Source organism: Prionailurus bengalensis, chromosome A3 (assembly GCF_016509475.1).
Source record: "Prionailurus bengalensis isolate Pbe53 chromosome A3, Fcat_Pben_1.1_paternal_pri, whole genome shotgun sequence".
Taxonomy (NCBI): Eukaryota; Metazoa; Chordata; class Mammalia; order Carnivora; family Felidae; genus Prionailurus; species Prionailurus bengalensis.
Window position 1 is genome coordinate 11861581 of NC_057354.1, and position 27174 is coordinate 11888754.

Sequence of the window (27174 nt, forward strand, 5' to 3'; positions counted from 1 at the left end):
CCTTATGCTCCTCTGCCCAGGACAGCCTTTCCCAGCTCTTCCTAGAGCTGGCCTCAGTTCAAACATCACCTCAGAGACACTAATACCATCTCACTCTCCCATCTCTTGCACACCGACCCATTTGATTCCCATGGCAAGATTATCAGTCCCATTTTATAGATAAGGAAACTGAGGCTCAGTGAGGTGAGATACTGACGTGCCCAAGTCACAGCGAGCGAGAAGCAGAGGGTACCCGGCCTAAGAGGCTAGGATATGGTGATAACCCAGCCGGCCACAGACAAGGTCTCTGTGCCCAGTGGAGCTCACAGGTGAGGGAGGGAGACAGTAGCAAGCAACTCAGCAGCCCCAAGGGACCCCAGTTGAGTCAGAGGAGTGATATCCAAACTGACTCCAGGCTGAGGTCACAAGGATGGGCAGGTGAGAGGGGAAGGGAAGTGAAAGAACATTCAGGCAGCAGTGACCATGATTAAGAAGCCCAGGGGCAGATGAGTGTTCCAGGATGGGAAAACAGTTCACATGCTCTGTTCAGAGCCCCAGGCCCAGGTCAGTGCTGCTGCTGCTGCTTTTTTTTTTTTTTTAAGTTTATTTATTTTGAGGGCGGGGGGGGGGGGGTGGGGTGGGGAGAGCACAAGCAGGGGAAGGACAGAGAGGGAGAGAGAAAGAATCCCAAGTAGGCTCCTCACTGTCAGTGCAGAGCCTGATGTGGGGCTTGAACCCATGAACTGTGAGATCTTGACCTGAACCAAAGTTGGAGGCTTAGCCATCTGCGCCACCCAGGCACCCCCTGCCAGTTAAGATCAAAAATGTTCAAATGGAGTTTAGGAAATCACGATGTTTTTAATATTTGCATTTAATATATTAACACTTAAAAAATTTTTTTTAATATTTATTTTTGAGAGAGAGAGAGACTGTGAGCCAGGGGAGGGGCAGAGAGAGACAGAGACAGAATACGAAGAAGCAGGCTCCAGGCTCCGAGCTGTCAGCACAGAGCCCGATGCAGGGCTCGAACTCTCGAGCCGTGAGACCATGACCTGAGCTGGAGTCAGACGCTTAACCGACTGAGCCACCCAGGTGCCCCAATATATCAACACTTCTAAGACATATGCACAAATCACTACACAGCACAAAGCTGAGGCCCAGACAACAGACAAGTCCCATTCCCTCAACTACACCCACCACCCAGGTCAGGAGCTAAAATCTCCATGGTCACTTCAGAAGCCCACATGTGTACAAACACACACACACACAAGCCCTCTAACCTTCACCTGTATGTTCTCACGGGTCTTCGAGGTAGTTTTGCCAGATAAAGCCCAGATGCCCCATTAAATTAGAATTTCAGATGAACGACAAACAGGCTTTTAGTGTAAGACTGGGACAGACTTATTCTTTTTTTTTTTTTTTTTTAACGTTTATTTATTTTTGGGACAGAGAGAGACAGAGCATGAACGGGGGAGGGGCAGAGAGAGAGGGAGACACAGAAAAGGAAACAGGCTCCAGGCTCTGAGCCATCAGCCCAGAGCCTGACGCGGGGCTCGAACTCACGGACCGCGAGATCGTGACCTGGCTGAAGTCGGACGCTTAACCGACTACGCCACCCAGGCGCCCCCAGACTTATTCTTTATCTGAAATTCAGACTTAACTGGGCTTCTTGTATTTTTTTTTTTTTTGCTAAATCTGGTAGCCTGACTTGGAGACTGGCTCCAATGAGCACTTCCAGCATAATCTATAACCGGTCTTCTGTTGATGGGTAACCGGGTTGCTTCTCAAGAACAATAGTCCCCTGAAAATCCCCACACAAAGGACTCTGACCTTACCTACAATTGTATCTGCAGGGTGTGTTCCAAAAAGTGGCTTAGTCACTTCTCTGCCTGGATTCCTGTGGCCGGGCTGCTGAGGCCTCCAGTGCTTTGGACAAGCGCCCTCTCAGTCTCTGGGGCATGTTTCTCTTTCTCTCTCTCGTCTCTGCCATTTCTGCCTGTCTCTGCTTTTTTCCCTATTTCTGCCTCTCTCTCATCCTCTTTCCCTTAGATCCAGCTGCTCTGAATAATAAAACACTCAGAGAGCAGGCAAAAATGTATTTGTAAGGACACCCACTCTGTCTCGGTCTAGAACAGTCAAGCTGGAAACAATCTAAATACTCGCTAAAGTACAGCCCCGCCTCACCAGCAGCACCATGCAGCCATTAAAAATAACACCAGACCGACACGGAAAGATGTTGTGGCTACATCATGGGAGTGAAAATGCAAGTTAACGAGACGTGAAGCATTTGCCCATTTTACATTTCAGTCAAAAATGATGATGGCTCAGAGCGCCTGGGTGGCTGAGTCGGTTAAGCCTCCGACTTAGGCTCAGGTCCTGATCTCGCGGTTCCTGATTTCCAGCCCGGAGTCGGGCTCTGTGTTGACAGCTGGAGCCTGCTTCAGGTTCTGTGACTCCCTCTCTCTCTCTCTCTCTCTCTCTGCCCCTTCCCCACTCACGCTCTCTCAAAAATAAGTAAGCATTTAAAAAAAAATATATGGTGACTCAAGGACACGTAAATATTCTATTGATGGGATTAGTTGTCAGTGGGGGTGAAGTGGTTTCAACTTTCTTCTTTGTATTTTTCTATCCTCCTGTCTTGTTATTTTCTTAACAATAAGCATTATGATTTTATGGGGCACCTGTATGGCTCAGTTGGTTAAGTGTCTGACTTCGACTCAGGTCATGATCTCACGGTTCATGGGTTCGAGCCCTGTGTAGGTCTCTGCTGACAGCTCAGAGCCTGGAGCCGGCTTGAGATTCTGTGTCTCCCTCTCTCTGCCCTTCCCCCACTTGCACTATGTCTCCGTATCTCAAAAATGAATGATGTTAAAAACAAATAATAAGCATTAGGATTCTTAACACTGTACATATTTGCTTCATAATTTTCAGCACTGTGTATATTTCCTATCTATACAAATTCATAAACAGGTATCACTATTTTCTTTTCTGAACCATTTAAGAGTAAATTAGAGACATCATGTCCTTTACTTTTAAACTTCTCTATGCAGGGTGCCTGGGTGGCTCACTCGGTTGAGCGTCTGACTTCAGCTCAGGTCATGACCTCACAGCTCGTGAGTTCAAGCCCCAAGTCAGGCTCTGTGCTGACAGCTCGGAGCCTGGAGCCTGCTTCAGATTCCATGCCTCCCTCACTCTCTGCCCCAACTCACTCGCATTCTGTCTCTGTCTCTCTCAAAAATAAATAATAAAACATTTTTAAAAATTTAAGCTTCTCTATGCAAATTTAGGAACAAGGATATCCCCCTATGCAACTGTAATATAACCATCAAAATTGGGAAACCTAACATTGATACAATACTGTTCCTTACATGCCACAGTCCATATTCCAGTGTCAGCAATTGGACCAATGATATCCTTTATGGTAACCCTCACCTATCAAGGATCCAAACACAGCACTGAAGTCAGCTACCACACCTCTGTAGGCTCCTTTGACCTTGACAGTTAGGAAGCTCTGGCTGTTTTGTAGAATGTCCCTCAACTGGGATGATTTGCCTGACAGTTCCTTATGGTTACATCAGGTTAAATGTTTCTGCCGTATCTTCAGGTGTATCCCATCGAGTCACCCATGGTTTGCCCCATTATCGAGGATACTTTTTTTGAGAGACCGCGAATGGGGGAGGGGCAGCGAGAGCTGGAGACAGGATCCGAAGCGTGCTCTGCGTTGACAGCAGCGAGCCCGATGCCGATCTTGAACTCACGAACTGCGAGATCATGACCTGAGCCACCCAGGCTCCCTGAGGATGTTACCTTTAATCACTTGGTGAAGAAGGGGTCTGCTAGGTTTTTCCATTACAAAGCTGCTAATTTTCCCTTTGTAAATAATTTCTGGGGAGATCATCTGAGACCAAATAGTCCAGATCATTTTTAGAATCAGAAAAGGTATCACTAAAGTCTTACAACCTGTAAGGACTGAGCTTGTCCACCTGATTCTAACCATCACCTAAGCCGCTGCCCCACCCAAGCTACAACAGGTTTGCGGTAACACTAGCCTACCTCACATTCTATAATAGGATTTGCTAAACTAGCCTAAGGATGCATTTTACCTGAGGTCCTTTCTAAAAGATAGACTCCCAGGCCCCACCCACACCTACCAATCAGAATCTCCAAGGGAAGGGCCTGAGAATCTATTTTATAGTAAGTGACTCCCAGGTAATTCATGTCTTCAGGCCAAGTTTGGGAAACACCTCACTTAATAATAGCAGCTTAGTCACCAAACATTTACAGCTGCTAGCTGCTTAGGTGGGGCCGGGCACTGAGTGGTCTCAGGGATGGGTGGGGGGAATAGTGGTGACATTGGTAGCTCATTTATTAAGCACTTATTTTGCTCCAGGCCCTGTCCTAATGCTTTCTGTGGACTATTTAACTAGATTCCCATAACTCTATTAAGGAAGACACTCATTAATCCCATCTTATGGATAAGGAAACCAAGGCAGAGATTAGAATAATCTGTCCACTGGTCACAGAGCTAGTGGGTGCTGGGAATAGGAGGCTGGGCAGTGTGCCTGAGACCGTGCACCTAATCTCACTTCTGTACTGAAACACCAAGTGCTGGGTCCCTGCTTGTGCAAATTACTCATCCTATGTGGCCTCCACTCCCTCATCTGTGTAACGGGAATGCTATTAGCGTCTCTCCTGAAGGGCTGGTTAAGAGGATTCAAGATAGGACTTTTCCAGAGTAACCTGAATGCCTGGCTTTGATCATCTTTCAGGAACCAGACGATTAAATCAAAATTATTTGCGGGTGGGGAGGTACTATGTCCGGAACCAAGGATGAGAAAGATTATCGTTATTCCTGTACTCTTAGTGCCCCGCTGAGCCCTATGTGGGACACTCAGCAGACACTAAGGAAGGTTGGGGAATAAGGAGATGAATACAGGCAAGAAAGCATCCAGGGACGTCGTCGTCGAGGGCCTGGGCAGATCCGGTTTCCACCAGGAAGCGGCCATCTTCCCTTGCCTGCCGGCCTGAGTCTCACCTCCTCTGCCCAGCAAGGCCCTGCTCCCCACAGACGGTGGGGCCAGCTCCAGACTCTAGGAGACACGGCCCCTTCAGGCTCTGCTTACCACCGCACAGGCCCCGAATTCTGGGGGCCACTGAAAGGAAGTACCATTGTAAAAGAGCCCCCTCTTAGTTCCATTTCAATGCTAGGAATATGTATTGAAGGTATTTGGGACCAAGTATGAAAGAGAGTAGGGCACAAGACAGGCAGAGTCCTTGCCCTCAAAGGCTTAACTTCTGAGTATGGGAGACAGCCATTAAAACAAGGAATTGTACATTTAGTTACTTTTTAAATGTTTATTTATATTTGAGAGAGAGACAGAGACGGTACCCAAGACAGGAAGGGGCAAAGAGAGACGGAGACAGAATCTGAAGTAGACTCCAGGCTCCGAGCTGTCGGCACAGAGCCGGACGTGGGACTTGAACTCACAAGCTGTGAGATCGTGACCTGAGCCGAAGTCAGACGCTTAACTGACTGAGCCACTGAGGCGCCCTCACAAAAAATAATTTAATGAGGTGCGAGTTGCCTAGCACATAGCAGATGTTCAGAACATTTGCCGTGCTAATACACATTGAGTAGGGTTTACAGACTTGACCAGTAAAAAACACACAACACCCAATTAAATGTGATTCCTAACAAACAACAAATAGTATTTTTAGCATGAATATTCCTCGCATTCACTTCTTGACTTGAGCAAATTATACTTCTGTGAAATATTTCATACGTATTTATACTAAAGTTACTTGTTGTTTGCTTGAAATTAACATGTGACTGGGAGTCCTGTATTTTACCTGAATATTGAGCAATGGGGCCACAGAAGTAAATAGGAATCCTGACCTCAGGAAACTTAATAGTATAGTCCGAGTATTTATACAAAAGTTTAATAAATACTCTGGGGGCGCCTTGGTGGCTCAGTCAGTTAAGTGTCTAACTCTTGGTTTCGGCTCAGGTCATGATCCCGCGGTTCGTGAGTTCAAGCTCCGCGTCAGGCTCTGCACCAACAGCAAGGAGCCTGCCTGGGATTCTTTGTCACTCCCTTGCCTCCCCTCGCTTACATGCTCACTCTCTCTCAAAACAAATAATTTTTTAAATACACACTCTGATTAATATCAGAAGTTTCTAGAGGAACATCAGACATGAAAGTCTGATCTAGGAATCCAAACTGCAACTGGGAAGCAAAAACAGTGGGGGAAGTGGAGGAGGGGGCCAGCAGGACCAACTATTTCAGAGGAATAGTGGGAGACCTGACACGCTTGTGACGTGGAAAGGCCCGTATGGTCAGAGCACAAGGAGTAGGAGTGTCGGGAGTTGAGGCTGGAGAGGCAGGCAGAGGGCAGAGCACAGGGGGCCTGGAGGGGGACCCTGGAGGGGGCCTGGAGGGCCACAGCAAGGTGGTGGGACTTTATCCGAGGGTAACTGGAGCCTTTGAAGGGTTTTCAAGGCTCCTTCTGGCAGCTTGGTGGGAGATGCAGTGGATGTTGGCTAGAGAACACTGGAGAGGCCAGAAGGAAAGCTGCGTCGGTAATTCAGGTGAGGTCGTGGCGGGTTTTGAGATGCTGGTGGCAGTGGGATAGTGATGCGGGAGCTAACATCATAATTTTGTAACATGGGGTGTTGAGGTAGACAAAGGAGTTAAAGATGATGTTTAGGCTAACTCTTGAGCAACCTGGAGGGACGTGTAGCACCTTCCCTAAGGTGCTGGGGGGTGAAGGACCCAGCACGAGGTGTGGTAGTAAGGGGGCAGAGGAAGAGCTCACTCAGCTTGGGCCATGCAGAACCAAAGATGCTTTCGAATCATTCTGTGGACAGCTCTTAGAAGCTGGCTCTGTGGGCCTGGAGCTCCAGAGAGCTGTCTGGTCGAGAACTACGGGTCTGCGCTCATCAGTACATGGACGGTAACGAAAGCCAAGAGAAGAGTGGTCAGTGGGGGGAGTCTGCCTGGGGAGAGGACATGGGGTGAGTCTAGGGCAGAGGCTGAAGAATTCCAACAGCTAAGGGAAGGGCACCAGGAGATGGCAGCTGCCTAGGAAATGGAAAAGGAATATGGTAAAGAAATAGGAAAAGAAACCAGGACGGTGTTGCAGCAGCAGCAACGGTTTCTAAGAGGAGGGCGGGGTCAAGAGCACGAAACAGACTAAAGATGAAGTGGAGGGGACTAAGAGAGACTGACCTATCTGCTGGGGTCAGTGACGTGCCTTGTCCTGTCTGGTCTCTGGGGGAGGGCAGGGTTCAAAGCACAGGTTGGAGGAGCTGAGTAAAACTGGGAAAGAAGAGAAACTGAAGCACTGGGGGGAGGACAACCAGCTCAAGGTGTCTGGGTATGAACTTGGAGGAGAGGTAGGGGCCAGTAGGTAGATGGTGGGAGAAACCCAATCACGTTCAGGTGCTATTTAGGAAGCGAGCCAACAGCAGGCGACACTCGACGCACTCGAGTGGGAGGGAGAAGGCCCAGGTGGACAAAGGAGAAAAGGTCTAGATGATACTGTGAGCTCGTGGACTTCTGGCTTCTGGTTTCTTCACAAAGTAGGAATGTTTACTATTTATTAAATGGCTCCCATTTATTAATCCTTTACCATGAACACTTACCAGTCTGTAATTATACATTTGATTGTATGTGAATCCCCAGTGCCTGGCACAGTGCTGGCACATGGTAGGTGTTCAGTCAATACTGTGTATGCCTGAATATGAAGACATCATCCATTTCCCCAATAAGGAAATTTTAAAAAGTTTTTTGGCCAAACTGAACATGAGAGCTTCCACCATTGCAGATGAAATACTCAAATGCCTGCCGATTCTCACTTACTTACATACCTAAATCAAAAGTAAAAATATTTTGTCTAGTCGTAAGAAGTCAGAAGAAGGATCTTCTTTAAACCTAGACCAGGTCTTGTCACTCGAACCTCCAACGCTCCCATCTCACCCAGAGAAAAGCCCCAGATCTGCCCCCCAGCCGCCTGTTGACACGCTCCCATGACTGCCCCCTCACTGCCCTGCCCCAGTGTAACACACAGGCTCCCGTTAGGGCCTCTGAACATTCCCTCCAGGAACGCTCTTCCCTACCTGGTCAGCAGGCTTGTCCCTTGTTTCATTCAGGTCTCGGTTCAAATGCCATTTTCTTGGTCTGTCTGGGATGACAAAGGACTTCAAGGACTGCCGCCGTGTGTAGCATTAGACCTTGTGATTTCCTGATGTGTAACCGGAGTCCAGGACTTAACTGCTTTAGCCAAAGGTGGGGGTATAAAGGCAGGGGTAAGAAGACTCATGGGTTGCTGGTACTGTCCGTAGCAAGAGGGAATGATAAAGAGGGAGGGGCATGGAGGGAGGAAGCCGGAGATGCTGAACTCAGTTTGGGCCGTATTAAATTTAAGGTTCCCATGGGATTGGGATCGGAACGGACAAGCCCAGGGAGAGAAGTCCAGGAGCTGAGTGCCCACAGTGCAGCAGGCGTCCTGCCAGGGTTTTGTGTACGTTGCTCCTTGAATCCCAAGAACTTTAAGATGCAGCTATTCCTGGAAATGTACGACTAGATAAAAGCAACACTTCTAGGGGCGCCTGGGTGGCTGTCGGTTGAGCGTCCGACTTCGGCTCAGGTCATGATCTCACAGTTCGTGAGTTTCAGCCCCACGTCGGGCTCTGTGCTGACAGCTCAGAGCCTGGAGCCTGCTTCCGATTCTGTGCCTCCCTCTCTCTCTGCCCCTCCCCTGCTCATACTCTCTCTCTCTGTCTCAAAAAATAAAACATTAAAAAAAAAATTTTTTTTTAATAAAAAAAAGCAACACTTCTACATTTGTTTTAAATATATGTAATTAAAAATAAGTAGACATTTGAATAGTTCATTTGCAGTGATAAACGCTCTTATAGTCAATTTGGCCAAAAAACTTTAAAAATTTCCTTACTGGAAAAATGAATGACTTCCTTATATTCAGGCATATATGTTATTTACTAGGCATCTTTTATGTGTCAGCACTGTGCTAGGCACATATTAACTGTGTAATTATAAATTGATAAGGGATTAGTAATTGGCAGCTAGTTAATAAATAGCAAATATCTCCTACTTTATGAAGAAACTAGAAGCCAGAAACATCACTCCTATTATATTGTAGGGAAACATTTAAAAAGGGAAAATATTTGCCAGATGTCCCACAGCCAGTGGCAGCGTGCAGAACTTAAACATGCCATGACCTCAGATCTTAATGCACAAAACCCTTTACTACAACATCTCAGGGATGCTAAGTCATTGGAATGGAGCTGAAGCCACGTGTCTAAATAAGGCCTTATTTCATGGAGCACGATCACTTCTTGCCTCACCAGAACTCCCAGCTGTGACAAGTAGGGGTTGTGTTCATTTCCAAGAGAGGACAAGCTCAGTGAGGCCCCACTATTAAACCGTCAGAACAAAGATCAGAGCCAGATGGGACTTGTGACAAACAAGAATGTCTCCTTAGAAAGAGCAACAATCTTCTGGAGTCTCCTCAGGCCCAAATCTCAGCAAAAGGTGGTTAATGAGGGACACCTGGGTAGCTCAGTCCTCAGGGTCCGACTCTTGATTTCGGCTCAGGTCACGATCTCGCGGTTCATGGGGTCGAGCCCTGTGTCAGACTCTGTGCTGACAGCAGGGCCTGCTTGGGATTTTCTCTCTCCCTCTCTCAAAATAAACGTTTGAAATTAAAAAAAAAAAAAAAAAAAAAAAAAAAAAAGTGGTTAGTGAAAACAGGCATTACAGCTTGCCAATCGGATAAATTATGAAATTTATTTATATTTCACCTTTTAAAAGCCAGAACATAACAAATTTCACTTTCTGGAAAGTCATCTTATTAGAAATACATGAAGTGCACTTAATACAAGGAAATCAGTTTCTTGGTACCATTAGTGAGATGGACAGTCATTCGTTCCCTCAAATGAAGGCTTTGTCAAATTTCCCTCCAGATTCAGACCTCTCACGTCAGGGAGGGCTAAATGAATTTTTTCCAGAAATCACAGTGAAGGCGCTGACCTTAACATTTGGGCCCTCCAAAGCAACATCACATTAGAAAAGATAATTTTGCCTAGCAAAGGGCCCTGTCTTTGCTGGTCACTAGGCGTCTGCAGCCCCCACTGGCAGGCAGGGAGAGGCCCACAACAGCGGTGCTCACAGGCCCCAAAGCTCCCTGTCACTTACAACCTCAGCCACTGACCAGAAAAACTTCCCATGTTCAGAGTAGAGAGGTCTGACACGAAAAAAATGAACCTAAATCCACGTCTTTTGGTTATGTTCCTACAGATTAGACTGACACCGCTCTCAGCCTTGTATTTATTAATATTCGCAAAACATGGTGAACTTCAAGTTTCTTGAGCTAGTTTCCAGCAGTTTCCATTAACAAGCGCTCACAAGAGCTGTGTTTGCCTTTTTAACAGTGCGTCTTGTCAAAAGGAGACAGCAGGCTGTGAGACTAGATTTCCCATGACCTCTGCTTTACAAGGCAGGTTTCACACACTGATTTACAGATGGAAATCAGTTTCATAAGGAAACCATTTATGATAGAAAAGCAATACTCAGATACTCAGTTTAATCTAAGTTACCAAAGAAAAGATAAAATAACTAGAGTATCTACTGGAGCCCCCAAACCTCTTCCTTCTTATTCATGTGAGGACTCCTTCTCGTGCCTCAAGGACAAGAATGTAAGCAGGTTCTCAAACAGAGAGGCAAACATGACGCAGTCCTTTGAAAATACCATGTTAGTTCAAAAATCAGAACCAAAAAGCTACGGCCCTCGCACTGCTCTTAGCTGACCCTCCTCCCCACTTATGGATAAATGGAGTTTAACTTTCCTAACCTAGAAACACTTATTGTCACTAAAAAGATGTGGTTACACCTTATCCTAACAAGGCACCATGCAGGCATTTAAGACTGAACCAGTTAACTCTAAGGGTGTGCAGGAGCGGTAGGAAAATAGAACTAATCAAAACTTCCAGCATCAGATCATGCTAAACCCAGAACATTCACCCCAACAGGCCTTTTGCAATGTTTCCCAGGAGGGACACTCCAGCTTCCGGCAGCTGCTGCTAAGGACCAACTAACAGAACCTCCGCAGCACAGAAGGAGCTCCACCACCGATGGGACACACGTTTGCCAGAGCTCACACACCTCACCTCAGGGACAAGGAGAGGAGGGAGGTGCTGGTCTCGTTTGTGCTATTCGTGACCCAGAACAGGTCCTGGCTGGCTCAGAGGACCTGAGAGATGCACACTAAAGGGGAGGAACGAGAGTGAAACAAGGGTAGGTGAAGAACCTGGATTCTCTTCCAGAAAAGGAAGCAGAAACTCCAGGGAGCAGCTGAGGGCAATCAGAGACCAGACACATGACAGAGTTAACAGTAGGGGAGACCCCAAAGGAAGGGACGGCTCTGACCTGGGGACCTTTTTCCCTGTCAGAAGTGACCACAGCTCACTTCCAGGTCTGTTGTACATTGAAGGTGTAGGAGTCACAGGTTTCACGCCCAACACACAACGGACGCTCTGGAGCACGAGCTGGACAGTAGAGACCGCTCACTGATCGATGATGGAGCGCTGCAACACCTGATTCATCATGTCCTCTTCATCAACATCGTAATCCTGAGGGCGAAACACAGACCCTTGGCCCCGGCACCTGTCACAGCCGCAAAGACTGTCGTTCAATGGGGGAAGCGGGGCGGCCCAGTGACAGGCTCCGGAGACACCTGGCCCAGCATGGATCCCAGCTTGTTTCTGGTGCCAGCCACGGAGCTCTGGGCAAACCACTCGACCTCTCTGGGCCTCTGCCGCCTCCTCCTGAGGATGAGAACACTGATGGCTCCCTTAGACGGGGACTGTGAGGACCACAGGGCACCTGTGCGCGGGGCGTGGCACAGACCGAGTGCTCACATGGGAGGACTTTCACTGCAGTGAAACTGGACTTTTAATTCAACGAGGCCAAATTACCTACTTGATTACAACTCGGGAATTTCATCTGTCTTCAGGGCACTAACAAAAAGGACAGTTATTGGGAAGTCTGAATCTCAGAAACTCTCTTAGACTGAGAATACACATTCTTAGGACAACTTAGGAAGGAGTCATGCTTTCCTTCTTGGGTCCTGAAACACAGCCATTAAGACTGAATGCTGTTCTAAAATCCTCACAGCATGCATACATATATATATATATATATATATAAACAAACAAACGTTCTACTTCAAGGGTTTGGCCAAATTTATCTATTACTAGAATGCTAACACAACAGTGGGTCCCTTCAAACCACTCAGCACTAGGGAAAGGACACAAACCGGATGACTACTTTTGGCAAGTGGATGTGTTTTGACCTAAGATGCTCTAAAAAACATGTGACACTTCATATGGAATTCCGCCTTTCCAGCTTCTTGGGGTTGGGACAGGCGGAGAAAACTGGCAATGCTGTGCCTGTGTCTCTGCACACTGCTGTCAGCGGGAGCTGATGGCAGCATGACATGTGTCAGGTGCCGTCTGGCTTGCAAATCCTCAGGGAGACCATTTCCATTACCTGCCTGGTCCCCATGGGCATCTGAGCTTCAGGATCCCAAGCCAGGTGCTGGAACGGGTAGAAACTACACATACCAAAAGAAAGTGGGAAAAACTTCTGGAAGAAAACCCAGGAGTAATCTTACATCATGTCTCACTGTAGACACAACAAAGGCTCTGACCACTCAGTGGGCTCACGAACATAGACCACACAGCTGCTGTTCCAGGGAGCCCTTCACATCAATGACAAAACTCAACAATGGGACCCACAGCTTTCCCGGTAAGAGAAGGGATGTTGTTGTGCTGTTACCCCAGGGGAGAGATCAGGCCCCGGGCTCCAGACTCACCACAAAAGTGTCGTAAGAAAACTGGTGCCGGCGCTGGATGTGCTCTATGAAGTTGGCGCTGCGGTAGTTGGGGTCTCCCCAAGGCATCGAGGCACATATCGGACAAACCTTTCAACAAAAAAGCACGGTCTTAGGCACCTGACCTTTGAGCTAACATCAGCCCTCTGTGGCCCGTATCTGGCCTTTCTTCCAGGGCAGCTTTCCTGACACATCAGTTTAGGGCCTGGCCACTCCTTCATAGGTACATTCGTATCCCAGAAAACACTGTCAGTCTCCCACTCAGGTCAAATGACACATGAGAGTGCCTAACGGCTTTGGCCATGACACTACCCTTTCCTGATCCCCTACTGTGGTCAGGACAATGTGTTAGCCCAGTAGGGGCCTAGACTATGGCCTTCTGACCCAGCACACAAAATGATCCAAAAGCACAAAGAAAAACAAGGAAATGACAGATGAACAATAACCTGAGGAAGTAAAACACAACCTTCTGTGCTATTTTTACAAAGTAAATGCTGAGACAAGAGGGCTGACGTTGAAAAGCCCTCATATAAGAAGTCGATTTGGGAATTATGGGGACCACATCAAAATAAAAAGCTTCTGCACAGAGAAGGAAACAATCAGCAAAACTAAAAGGCAACCAACAGAATGGGAGAAGATATTTGCAAACATATCAGATAAAGGGTTCGTACCCAAAATCTATAAAGAACTTATCAAATTCAACACCCAAAAACCAAATAATCCAGTAAAGAAATGGGCAAAAGACATGAATAGATATTTCTCCAAAGACATCCAGATGGCCAACAGACACATGAAAAAATGCCCAACATCACTCATCAGGGAGATACCACCTCACACCTGTCAGAATGGCTAACATTAACAACTCAGGCAACAACAGATGTTGGTGAGGATGTGGAGAGAGAGGATCTCTTTTGCACTGCTGGTGGGAATGCAAACTGGTGCAGCCACTCTGGGAAACAGTACGGAGGTTCCTCAAAAAATTAAAAACAGAACTACCCTATGACCCAGCAATTGCACCACTAGGCGTTTATCCACGGGATACAGGTGTGCTGTTTCAAAGGGACACATGCACCCCCATGTTTATGGCAGCACTATCAACAATAGCCAAAGTATGGAAAGAGCCCAAATGTCCATTGATGGATGAATGGATAAAGATGTGGTATACACACACACACACACACACACACACACACACGCACACACACACACACAATGGAGTATTACTCGACAATCAAAAAGAATGAAATCTTGCTATCTGCAGCTACATGGATAGAAATGGAGGGTATTATGCTATGTGAAATTAGAGAAAGACAAATATATGACCTCACTCATATGAGGAATTTAAGATACTAAACAGATGAACACAAAGGAAGGGAAGCAAAAATAATATAACAGGGAGGGGGACAAAACATAAGAGACTCTTAAATATAGAGAACAGAGGGTTGCTGGAGGGGTTGGGGGAGATGGGCTACATAGGTAAGGGGCATTAAGGAATCTACTTCTGAAATCACTGTTGCACTATATGCTAACTAACTTGGATATAAATTAAGTAAATTAAAAAATAAAATAAAAACAAAAATGAAATAAAATGAAAATAAAATAAAATAATAAAGAAGTCAGTTTGGGCGTTGAAGACTGGGAGGTATTTGGAAAGACACAACATGAAAGGGTGCTCCACAAGACTGGCAATGGCACAGAGGAAAGGCCAGGAGTCAGCAGTACAGGCATTACAGGCGATCAGCTGGCTAGAATGGAAAATTCAGAGATGGACAGAGAGGAGCTGGGACAGGGAGAAGCAGGCCTCAGTGGTCAGCTTAGAGATGGCACTCCACCAGTAATAAGGAAGGTATCGTAACAAAAGGCATTAGCAAAAGACGAATCTGAAATGGTGGAAGATTCCTGGTGGAAGGAGCTGGGCAGGCAGCTGTGGATATGGGGCTAGATCATGGGTCAGGTCAGGAGACTGAGAAGGAGGTCACTTCCAAAGGGAAGGGCTGAAACATCAACAGTTAAGAAGGAGTTCTGTAAAGGGAGAAGGGATAGAACAGAGGGCCAATGGATGAAGGAAGAGAGGCTTCAACAGAGACAAAATAACCACAGGAATGTCAGAAAGCCAAAGGAGGGGAAAAAAGAGAAAATTAGGTTGTAGTGCCAGAAACCGCAATGTTGGGTATAGAACTTACTTGAAAGGAAAAAGAGGAAAGGGTAGTACTACTGAAAAGGACCACACTCAAACATTAAAAAAAAAAAACACAAAAAAAACCTACGTACCAGTCTGTGATACTTAAAGGAGTGATAAACACTTTCCTAGTAACTTTTTTTAATGTTTATTTATTTTTGAGAGACAGATCATGAGTGGGAGAGGGGCAGACAGAGAGGAAGATACAGAATCCGAAGCAGGCTCCAGGCTCTGAGCTGTCAGCACAGAGCCCGACGTGGGGCTCGAACCCACAGACTGTGAGATCATGACCTGAGCTGAAGTCGGATGCTTAACTGACTAAGCCGCTCAGGTGCACCGTAATTTCATATACATTCCCTTTCCCACAACTATAAAGATACTACTCTCAAAAGGAAAATGACAGCTTTACACAGAAGATACCTGGTGGACACCAAGCGATCCAACAAAGGGGCCAACAGATATCACATGACCCCTGAAGCGGCATCTGGAGGACACATCGCTTATGGAATGTCCCTGCTTCTAATGATGAAAAAACACACAAACCGAAATCCAAGGACCTCTTACAAAACAACTGGCCTGTCCTCTTTAAAAATGTTAAGGTCATGGAAGGCAAAGAAAGACCTAGCACCAGAGACATGACAATTACGTGTAACACACAGATCAAGGACTTGGGGGCAGGAGGATATTGCTATGAAGGACATAACAATGGTTAAAATTCAAGGGCAGTCCACTTTTTTTTTTTTTTTTTAAGTAATCTCTAGGCCCAACGTGGGGATCCAACTCACGACCCCGACACCAAGAGTCGCATACTCCACCAAGTGAGCTGGCCAGGCACGCCTACAATTGTTAAAATTTAAACATGAATTTTATATTAGATATCAGATTATGTCAAAGTTACATCTCCTAAGTGTGACAAACACAAAAAACGTGATTTTTGAAGAAAATGCTCTTGTTCTTAGGAGGTATATGCTGAAGTGTGCAGGACAAAAGGTCATGGTATCTGTAACTTATTACTGAATGGCTAGCAAAATGTAGAGTATCACGCAGAGTATCATTAAGCATATACTGTAAAATGTTACCAATCTGTGAATCTAGGTGAAGGGTACACAGGAGTTCGCTGCACTACTCCTGTTCATTTTTCTGTTTAACTTTTTTCCAAAAAAAGCTCCTCTTACCACAGATTTGGTGTCCGTGCTATGGGACAGCTTGCAGTGTTCCACTAGCCCTTCCTGATCAAAGTTCTTCTCGGGACAGTACGGGCAAGGGAAGGTGTAACGGTTTGGGACGTTCCTGGAAGATGAAAGGCAGAACAGAAGAAATCTCTTTGTGAGTACCCTTCCACACTTCAATCTCCATACCTCCAAAAAGGAGCAGAGTTCAATGTGTTATGACAGGGATTCTGACAATTACCTGAGAAGCACATCAACTGTTTTGAACATAACTTCATAGCAGAGCTAACATTTGAAGTGAACATCAGAGTTCTCCACACCCCACCCCAAAACGAAAACGGACAGATAACAGTTATACATCCGTAGCCAGCATACATCTGAATAATAACTATACACCCACTTCCCCAAACTCCTACAACTAAACCCTGAAACATGCAAAGTGTCCACTGTCTTCATAGCAGAAGAGGACCTCCACCTGAGGGAGTCATTCACCTTGGTTGAAGGGAGGCATCCTTGGTGGTGGCCTTCACACCTTCCATGATGTAATTCTGGTATTTGGAACAGGTAGCCACGTGGGCCCGGATCTTGGATAGGAAGAACTTAGGAAGAATGACAGCCCACAAGTTAGTCAGACCTTGGACCAGGTCCCACATAGTCCCAAAGCAAGGGCAAGGTGAAAACCAGACCTGTACCACCCTGGCAAACAATCTCACCAGACTCCCAGCTATGCTGACAGGGCTAAAACCACGTTTGCTGCAGGGGCTCTGTTAATACCAAAGCTGATGTCTTACTTGACCAATCCAGGATGTCTGCTTCCACTCGAAAATAACTCTCCTAGAGGTTTTTGTATTCAAGGTATGCTCTCTGCTCAGACACACTCCAAACCCAGGGAAGGTTTAAAAGTTTTACACATAGCATTTAAACTAGCCTCTTCACAGCAAGCCAAGAACCACATTCTATTATGTGCAGCAGCAAAAAGTAATCATTTAAGTATAAGAGATAAAGACCAGTAATTCTAGTTAAGGTACAGAATTCCAGACTGTGGTAAATAATCTTTAAAAAACAAAAACAAAAAACAGAAATCCAGAAATCTGAATTCTATTTCTCCTACAGAATCTAGCCTTTACAAGTTGAAAAGAGAAAACCTAGAGGAGAGTGCTTCATTGCAGGTGTTCTAAAAAGAAAGAAAAAGTATAAGGAATGAAGAAAAAGGGGAGGTAAAGGGAAGATAAACATTTTCTGAGGCAGAATACACCTAGAGATATGATACGATACAAACATTAATCTTTAAAATGGAGAATATCAAAAGTATACAGAAAAAGAAAAATCCATCACGCATACATAAAGTAACGGGTAACTTCATTTCAATATCCTGAGTTCCAAAATTAAAGGAAGGCACAAGAAAAAAAGGAAGTTTCAATATTTGAGCTCTGGTTTACCATAATGCTTCTTTGTCTTACCTCCAGCTAAAGAACTTGACTTCGAGCTGCCAACCAAAGAGCTCCCAATTAAAAGGGACGGTAAATATCCCCATTCAGAACAGTAGCCACTGTGTACCCTTAGTGCTAAATCAATCTGAAAGGAAGGAGATGGGAACGTATACCCATCCTATGGCCATCCACACTAATGTGTTAAAGTAACAAAACTGACACGTTAGACTAGTAAGTCATTAAGTGAAATTTTTTTTTCAAAAATGAGAAAAAGCTCTAGAATTATATACTATGATCCTATTTTGTAAAATTCTGACAACTGTATTTGGTAAAAACCTTAGATCTGCGTTTGTCAAAGGGCAGAAAATGTTTTGCAGCCTTCTAAACTGAATCACTTGTAAAGAGGTCATCTCTGGGGGCACCTGGGTGGCTCAGTTGGTTAAGCATATGACTCTTGATTTTGGTTCAGGTCACGATCTCAGTTTGTGGGATTGAGCCCTGTGCTGGGCTCTGTGCTGACAGCATGGAGCCTGCTTGGGATTCTGTCTCTCTGCCCCAGCCCCTGCCCCCACCCCCATTCACTCACACCCCCTCTCAAAATAAATACATTAAAAAAATAAAAAGGTAATCTCTAGAGTAGGAAACAAGCCTACATTATTTTATACTTTTGTATGATCTGAAATTAAGAAAATCATAATGATTTTAAAACCTGTAAGGCTGTGTGTATCTCTTGGAAAATAAGAATAATATTTCTCCTTTATTATAGATGTTAAATACACTGGATTCTAACAGGATTATACAACAGAATGGATGCACTTCAAATGTTTGGTATTGCTATTATAATCAAATAATTTCATACTGACCTTTATGTCATGATTCCTATCAAGTGCTAAAAAGTTCAAATATTAAGTTTTATATCTATATTGACACAGATGACAAAATTTTCCCTCAAACTCATTACAGCAGATAACTTTTTTGAGATGACCTCATCTTATGTTAAAACAATTAAGAAACAAAGGCTCCTGGATGGCTCAGTTAAGCATCCAAATCCTGATCTCATGGTTCAGGAGACAGAGCCCTGCGTCAGGTTATGCGCTGACAGTGTGGAGCCTGTTGGGGTTTCCTCTGACCCTTCCCAGCTTGCAAACGTGTGTGTGTGCTCCTTCCTTCAAAATAAATACATATTTAAAAAGAAATAAATAAACAGCATTGTCATTATGATCTGAAGTTATGCATAATTTTGGAAAAGCGCATCTTTTAAAGGAACAAAATGGGATAACGTTTTAGTTTCCAAAGCTACGATATATAATATACTAAACCAACTCTTAAAAAAGCAAATCAAAACCAATAAAGGTACTAAAATCAAACAGCACAGCCACTGCTGCAGATAACTAGCATGCACACGTGCTGTTAGTCACCTAGTCATGCTCTAACTTGAGAAACATGTGGCAACAGCTCTGTGTTTTACCCCCTCATCGCAGAAGGACACCGACTTCCGTTTTACTTCCACATACATTTTTACGGCAGCCATGGCAAGAAGTCTCTGTGCTCTCGATCTGCCGCTCGAGCTCCGCGGCTCGGACGCCAGGTGCCAGAGCGCTGCGACACACCCCACAGACAGGCTTCTTCGGCTTCAGACATTCCTGCAGGCATGCAGAGCAAAAGCTAGAACAAGACACACAGAGAACCTGCGTCATGCATCGTGGAGACAAGACAACAAAAATGGATAAACTTTTAAAAAGACGTCAATGAGTAATGGGTTAAAAACACGTTGCTCCCTAACTCCTGATTCAAATGCGGAGTCCTCCCAGGCCAGAAAAGCAGGGGGTGGAGGTCCTGCAAAGCAGACACAGGTCCACCAACAGAAACAAATGCAAAACAAAACGCCAACTATCATGGTACACGGTGAGAGGGGTCATGGCACAGTCTTCAAACCTCAGCACCTGCCACTGAGGGATCTGGGGGAGTTTTCCTGAACCTCGGTTTTTCCTCTGTGAAATGGAGACGGCAGTAGCTACCTCTGGGATTACTGGAATGGGATATGGATAGCAGACCCTTCTTAGTACAGTGTCAAGCACCTGTGAAATGCACCACAAACACGAGGTGCTACCATTAGAGGTGAATATAAAGCACCACGAGGACACAGAGATAAGACCAACTAGTTGTGACCCAAGGAGGTCAGGGCTGGTAAGACTTCAAAGGCAGCATTCATGAAACAGCCTTAGAAGAAAGAGCTCAACTGCAGAAGGGAAGAATACTCTAGACCCTTAGACTTAAAAAACTCATGATGCACCTAAGGAAATAAAAGTCTAACGCTTTTCCTCAGAAACAGTAGGAACCCAGATGTTTAAAGATATCAATCAACAAGGCCAAATCCAAGTTTTAGAAAAATAGCTGAGGTTAACATGGACAATAGAGTTCTTGGTTTTTAATTTTTTTTTTTTTTTAAGGTGAGGAAAGACAGGAGCCTTGAAGTAGAAACCAAACAGATAGCTAAGGCAAGGAATTCTGAGGGCCTGAGGCAACAGTGAATTAACTGAAGAAATGATTCAGAGGGGGAGTCAGCAGTACTTGGTAGCTTACTGAGTTTGAGAAGGAAAGTCAAAGATGGCCAAGTTTCTATCCTGAAACTAGGCAGGTAATAATGCTGAGATAAGAATGAACGGACACACAGAAAGAATGGACACTAAGACATGAAAATAGCCCAGCTACATACCCAACCTGAGACACTTAAGGCAGGATAATAAAATCTGTTAGGAAGAATTCAACACGTATCATCAAAGGTAACCTGTGCATCTCACACATTTTTACTGTCTCTAAGGATTTTCTTCCTCTTTGTCATTAAGCTAGGTGTTAATACTGCCACATGAAACAGACCAGGCTGGAAGAAGGTGAGGGGGCCTAGTGATTCATCACTGAGAGTAAAGCAGAGAAGGAAACAAAATCCCAGTCTTGATTTTTTTTTTTTTAATGTTTATTTATTTTTGAGAGAGCAAGAGGGAAGCGAGCAGGGAAGGGGCAGAGAAAGAGGGAGATACAGAATATGAAGCAGGCTCCAGGCTCCGAGCTGTCAGCACAGAGCCCGACGCGGGGCTCAAACTCACAGATGGTGATATCATGACCTGAGCTGGAGTCCGATGCTTAAGTGACTGAGCCACCCAGGCACCCTGATGTTTATATTCCAAAGTGGAGAAAAACACAAATGTTAATTTCCAATACGGATGAAGTATACGAAGGAAATAAAACAAGGCAAAGAGATCAGCCGACATAGATCATACAGAGCTTCTTTAAAGAGGTAGTAATATTTGAGTGGCACCTGGGCGGCTCAGTCAGTTGACTGACTCTTGACTTGGCTCAGATCACGATCCCTGGGTTGTGGGAACAAGCCCTGAGTCAGGCTCCGTGCTGAATGTGAGGCCTGCTTTGGATTCTCTTTCTCTGGCCCTCTGCCTCTAAGCTGAGACCCAAAACTATGAGGACACAGCCACACAGACCTGGACACAAAGGGGTACACACAGAGATGATATACCAAGTGTAAAGGGGTTTCCAAAAAGCAGGAAGGGAGGCTTTGGGACCATGATGGGTAGACCACTGAGAGAGGGTAAGTGATTAGGTTGGAGAGGTAGACAGGGTCTTGTGGCCATCACTTATTGTACCTCTTCTCAAAGGCAGATCACCAGAGTAACCCAAGAGAACTGAGGGTCCCAGAGAAACGAAGCCTAGATGGTAGTTTAGTAAAAGCAGCTTCAAGCCTTCCTTCAAGCACACACCAGGATACACAGCTCATTAACCAAATATGCACAAGCCACTTTGTGCCGGAGACATGCCCAACATGCAAGCCTTTTTTTTTTTTTTTTTTTTTTAACGTAATGTATTGTCAAACTGGCTAACATACAGTGTGTAAAGTGTGCTCTTGGTTTTGGGGGTAGATTCCCGTGGTTCATCGCTTACATACAACACCCAGTACTCATCCCATGAAGTCCCCTCCTCAATGCCCATCACCCATTTTCCCCTCTCCCCACCCATCAACTCTCAGTTTGTTCTTTGTATTTAAGAGTCTCTTATGGTTTGCTTCCCTGTTTTTTTTCCCCTTCCTTTCCCCCATGGTCTTCTGTTAAGTTTCTCAAGTTCCACATGAGGGAAAACATATGCCTTTCTCTGACTTATTTCACTTAGCGTAACACCTTCCAGTTCCATCCATGTTGTTGCAAATGGCATGATTCCATGCTTTCTCATTGCCAAGTAGTATTCCATTGTATATATAAACCACATCTTCTTTATCCACTCATCAGTTAACGGACATTTAAGCTCTTTCCACAATCTGGCTATTGTTGAAAGCACTGCTGTAAACATCGGGGTACATGTGCCCCTATGAATCAGCACTCCTGTATCCTTTGGATAAATTCCTAGTAGTGCTATTGCTGGGTCGTAGGGTAGTTCAATTTTTTGAAGAATCTCCACACTGTTTTCCAGAGCAGCTGCACCAGTTTGCATTCCCACCAACAGTGCAAGAGGGTTCCTTTTTCTCCACATCTTCCCCAGCATCTGTTGTTTCCTGAGTTGTTAATTTTAGCCACTCTGACAGGTGTGAGGTGGTATCTCAGTGTGGTTTTGATTTGTATTTCCCTGATGAGGAGTGACGTTGAGCATCTTTTCATGTGTCTGTTGGCCATCTGAATGTCTTCTTTGGAAAAGTGTCTATTCATGTCTTCTGCCCATTTCTTCACTGGATTATTTGGTTTTTTGGGTGTTAAGTTTGGTAAATTCTTTATAGGTTTTTATACTCTTTATCCGATGTCATTTGCAAATATCATCTCCCATTGTTGTTTGCCTTTTAGTTTTGTTGACCATTTCCTTTGGAAGCCTGGTTTTAAATGGTTCCTGTATCTTGGGCTGGCTTTCCGTTTCCCTTTTTTATTTATGGACCTTGATCTAGTCCAGTCTTCTAGATGCTCCACCCTTTCTGTTACAGCGGTATGTACAAAGTCCCTTCTCCTCCAGCTATATGCCACTGAATTGCAGAGACACAGTCATTTAGGGCTTGAAATAAAGTTTTATAAAAACTCAATGCCCCATCCAGCCAGAGCTACAAAGATGCTGGTTTCCGAGCACAGACGTTAGCAAGTATCTGCCACTTTTTGCTGAGCAAAAAGCACTTGGCTAGAGCTAAGGGAGACTTAGCTCCCCTCACAGGGGTGCATCTATCTGTCTTCAATCAGCAGAATTGATGAACACCTCGAACTAGCGTGGTGAGTATAGAAAAGAGCCAAGGTTTAAAACCCAGTACTTCCCCCTTGACCTCTGACCTGGGGAAGGTTCGTGTGGCTCAATAAAACCTCGAATTTTGCTGCTCTTCAGTTGCTAAATTGCACTAGATCAAGCCTCTTTATAAACATTAATGGTAAATGAAATCCAATGAGGCGCACCTGAGTGGCCTAGTCGATTAACTGAGAGTTAAGAGCGTGCAAGGTCAATCTTGCCTCAGGTGATGATCTCTTAAGATCAAGCCCTGAGACTGGCTCTTTACTGACAGCACAGAGCCTGCCTGCGATTCTGTCTCTCCCTCTCTCTGCCCCTCCCTTGCTCACTCTGTCTCTATCAAAAAAAAAAAAAAAAAAAAAAAAAGTAAAGAAAAGAAATCCAATGAATTGGTCCAAAATTAGGTAAATGTAGAAAGGAGGGCTGATCCAAGGAAAAGAGGATTCAATGAGAACGCTATCTAGCCTCCACCTTAACTCACATGAGTTTGCTTCCACCGCCAATTTCTCGGTTCATCCACCCATTACCCAATCGCTCCCCTACTCATCCACACCACTTTGATCCCTGTAATACCCTCCCACCGCACAATGAATTTTCACAATACTTTGAACACTTGTTAGTCTCACCTACCATCAATTCACTAGACTGTAAACTGAGGGCACTATCTGGCACATAGTGAGCACACAAACACTTTAGTTGGCTGAATGGAAGATTGGAAGATGGATGCTCAGACACACGTTAGGCACTGGGGACACAGAGAGGGGCACTACAGATATGGTCACTGCCCTCATGATCTCGAAGTTTTGCTCTATGTAAGGACGAAGGAAGCCCCAGGAGTGAAGCAGAGTAGTTTAAGTAGGGATGGTGATAAGGGAGGTGGCTTAAACGGGGACTTGAAGTCTGGAAAGGATGTGCAGTAGTTGGCAGGGGAGATGCAGATGGGGTATGCAGAGTTCCAGGCTAACTCAACTGCAAGTGGGAACAGCCCAAAGCCAGAAAGAGCTTAGAGGACTTGAAGAAGCAAAAAGCAGTCAGTGTGGCTGGAGAGCCCTTGCCAGGTGCCAATCATTCTCTGGGCTGGCAAGGAGACACCTGCAGTTCATCTGGGAAGGCTCAGACAACGGTGAGCCTGCCCCCTGCGAGCCTCACCTGCAAAATGGCTGCCAACCCTCTTCCTCTGCAGGACTGCAGCGCAAATAAGAATACCTGTGAGGCCCAGCAGGCGCCTATCGTGCCTACTCTCCAGCAAAGGTGTCCTAAAAACAATACCAAGGTGATACCCATGATAAGCACTGCGGGAGACCACCGAGGAAATGCCAACTCCCAGGGGGCGAGAAGTGGCCACATTTTCTACAGTTGTTTCAACTTAGGTGTGTTTGTGTGTCTGACGGAGCAAGGCTTGGGTTCAAATCCCGCCAACCTCAAGGCACCTACCCCAGCCCAGGGTCTGTACTATCATTTTCAGACACATTTCCTTCAGTCGTCCTAACCAGCGTATGAGCAACATGCAGGCCACGGAAGCTTAATCTCAAACAAAAAACGCAGCAAACCTCGCACACAAGTAGGAATGCCAACAATCGCTACCCGCAACTCCCAACCCCTTTCACAGTTAAAGGCAGACTGGTGAGATCTATTATCAAGACTTCCCTTTTGTTCTTTCAGTCTAGTTCAGCGTTTTTCCAGTTTCGGTGCACATTCGAATTACTTGGCAGAACTGGAGACATGACGCCATACGTGCCTTACTTTAGGAGCGACGCACAGGCTAGTCAATAAAAACTGCGGCTAAGGGCCGACTTTTTTTTTTTTTTTTTTTTTTTAAGTAAACTGACCACTCGAGATCCAGACTCGCACTCTCTACCGATGGAGCCAGCCAGGCGCCCCACCTACGGCCGAGGCCGACTTGAGACCCTCCCTAATCCCCAGCAGGGTGCCACTCCACTATCGGGGGTGAGAAGGAGCCTGACAGGCCGCCTGGAACAGAGTAGGCGCTCAACAGACGGCGGGATACTTGGAAGCGAGCAGGGCGGAGAAGCACGCCCCGCCAACTTCCACAGACCTTCAGGAACCCCGGAGGGCCCCGCGAAGAGCCGCCTGTAGACCGGCCCTTGAGCTTCCGCCCCGGAACCCTCCCAGCCCGGTCTCGCCCCTCCCTACCAGACTCCCCCCGACCAGGCCCAGGCTTGCCGCTTACACGTGACCACAGGGCACCTGCACCGGCTTCTCGTACACTTCTAAGCACACAGGACACGTGAAGCGGCCCAGGGGGTCGGCCTCCGCAGCGGGCCCAGCCAGCTGCGCACCACCCTCACGGTCCTGCTGTTGCGCCGCCATCTTGCTGCCGCGCAGAGCGGCGCAACGGCGGCCGAGAAGGAGGAGCCCGAGGGGGCGGGGCGGAGGTAGTAGGCTGGCGCGCGCTGGGGGCGGGGCTCGCGGCCCACAGTGGGAGGGACGGGGTGAAACGCTGTGCGGTCCGGGGCACTTGGGGCGTGGCTTATGGGAAGGGCGCGAGGCTGGGGAGGGGCCAGAGGATGGGCCACTCCTCCCGGCCCTCGGACCGGAGGCTGGGAGGGAGGGTGAGAGGAGGGAAATCTGGAAAATGTGGAAGTCCCATGCAGAGCCCGGAAGAATTGGAACAGGCCTTGTGTCACTGCAGGTGTTTCCTCGATTTAAATCGTGACTGTCATCACTATTACTTAATATTTTACCCCAAATCGAGTTGCCTTTTCTTTAAACGTAGGCAAATTTTACTTACTTTTATTTTTTAGGCAAACAAATTTTAAAGGGAGACCACTCCTGAGCTACAAACAGAAAAATTTTTTTAAGTTTATGTATTTATTTTGAGAGAAAAGGGGAGAGAGAGAGTGCATGTGAGGGAGGGGCAGAGAGAGAGGGAGAGAGAAGAACCCTAAGCAGGCTCCACACTGCCTGCACAGAGCCCAACACAGGGTTCGTTCTCACGAACCGTGAGATGATGACCTGAGCCGAAATCCCACTGAGCCACCCAGGTGCCCCCAAATCTGCCTTATTTCTTTTTTTTTAATTTTTTTACGAGTGATGACAGTTTATTTTTTTATTTTATTTATTTATTTTTTTAAATTTACATCCAAATTAGTATAGCATTGGTGGTATAGTGGTGAGCATAGCTGCCTTCCAAATTAGTTAGTATACAGTGCAACAATGATTTCAGGAGTAGATTCCTTAGTGCCTCTTACCCATGTAGACCATCCCCCCTCCCACAACCCCTCCAGTAACCCTGTGTTTGTTCTCCATATTATGAGTTTCTTCTGTTTTTAGATTATTTTTGTTTCCCTTCCCTTATGTTCATCTGTTTCGTCTCTTAAAGTCCTCATATGAGTGAAGTCATATGATGTTTGTCTTTCTGTGACTAATTTCACTTAGCATAACACCCTCCAGTTCCATCCACATAGTTGCAAATGGCAAGATTTCATTCTTTTGGGTTGCCGAGTAATACTCCATTGTATATATATACCACATCTTCTTTATCCATTCATCCATCGATGGACATTTGGGCTCTTTCCATACTTTGGGTATTGTCAATAGAGCTGCTATAAACATGGGGGTGCATGTGTCCCTTCGAAACAGCACACCTGTATCCCTTGGATAAATGCCTAGTAGTGCAATTGCTGGGTCATAGGGTAGTTCTATTTTTAGTTTTTTGAAGAAACTCCATACTGTTTTCCAGAGTGGCTGCACCAGCTTACATTCCAAAAAAAATCTGCCTTATTTCTAAGAGCACCTTAAAAGTACAGTGGAAACAAGACAGAATCATTAATTCATGCTGACGCTAAGAAGCGAAAGTAGCGATGACAAGAGGCGTTGAAGACAGGCCACGGCCACCCTGAACTGGCCCAGTGAAAGCAGAAATGGGAGGCTCGGCTCCCTCAGGAAGTCACCGTTTTTCAGCGTTGTGTACACACACTTCCTGGCCCTGGTGATGGGGCCCAACTCCTGCTCTGTGTAGACAGGGAAGCTGAGGCTTCCTGAGGTAGTGGAGACCTGAATCTCACAAGAAGGTGGCAGACCTGCAGCCCAGATGTTTTGAATTCCAACTTTCTCCACTTTCTACTGCACCAAATTGGCTCTTGTGGCCAGCCCATTTACCGAAAGATACATCTTGTTAAAAGGCAGGCTCCGCTAACAATTCTAACCAGGTTTTCTTAACCAGGATAATCATTGATCAATTACACTTCCACTCTGAAAGGCCACAGACCTCACAGTCTGTAGA

General features: G+C 45.9%; 1 protein-coding gene across 1 annotated transcript; it reads right to left on the reverse strand.

Moving 5' to 3' along the window:
- Positions 1-9769: 9769 nt before the first annotated feature.
- Positions 9770-25302, reverse strand: RNF114 (ring finger protein 114). The gene is made up of 6 exons (XM_043553692.1): positions 25120-25302; positions 19184-19334; positions 16732-16838; positions 16246-16360; positions 12874-12981; positions 9770-11629 (listed from the first exon to the last, which is right to left on the reverse strand). The coding sequence occupies exons 1-6, from the start codon at positions 25257-25259 to the stop codon at positions 11564-11566; spliced, it is 687 nt and encodes a 228-aa protein (XP_043409627.1). The 5' UTR covers positions 25260-25302; the 3' UTR covers positions 9770-11563.
- Positions 25303-27174: the final 1872 nt, after the last annotated feature.

Excerpts from the sequence above, each read along its gene's own strand:
- RNF114 (XM_043553692.1), bottom strand. The coding sequence starts at position 25,259 with ATGGCGGCGCAACAGCAGGACCGTGAGGGTGGTGCGCAGCTGGCTGGG. Across the intron at positions 19,335-25,119 it reads CAGGTGCCCTGTGGTCACGT|CTTTTGCTCTGCATGCCTGC; the intron begins GTAAGCGGCAAG and ends GTCTTGTTCTAG. Across the intron at positions 16,361-16,731 it reads GATGCCTCCCTTCAACCAAG|GAACGTCCCAAACCGTTACA; the intron begins GTGAATGACTCC and ends TTCATCTTCCAG.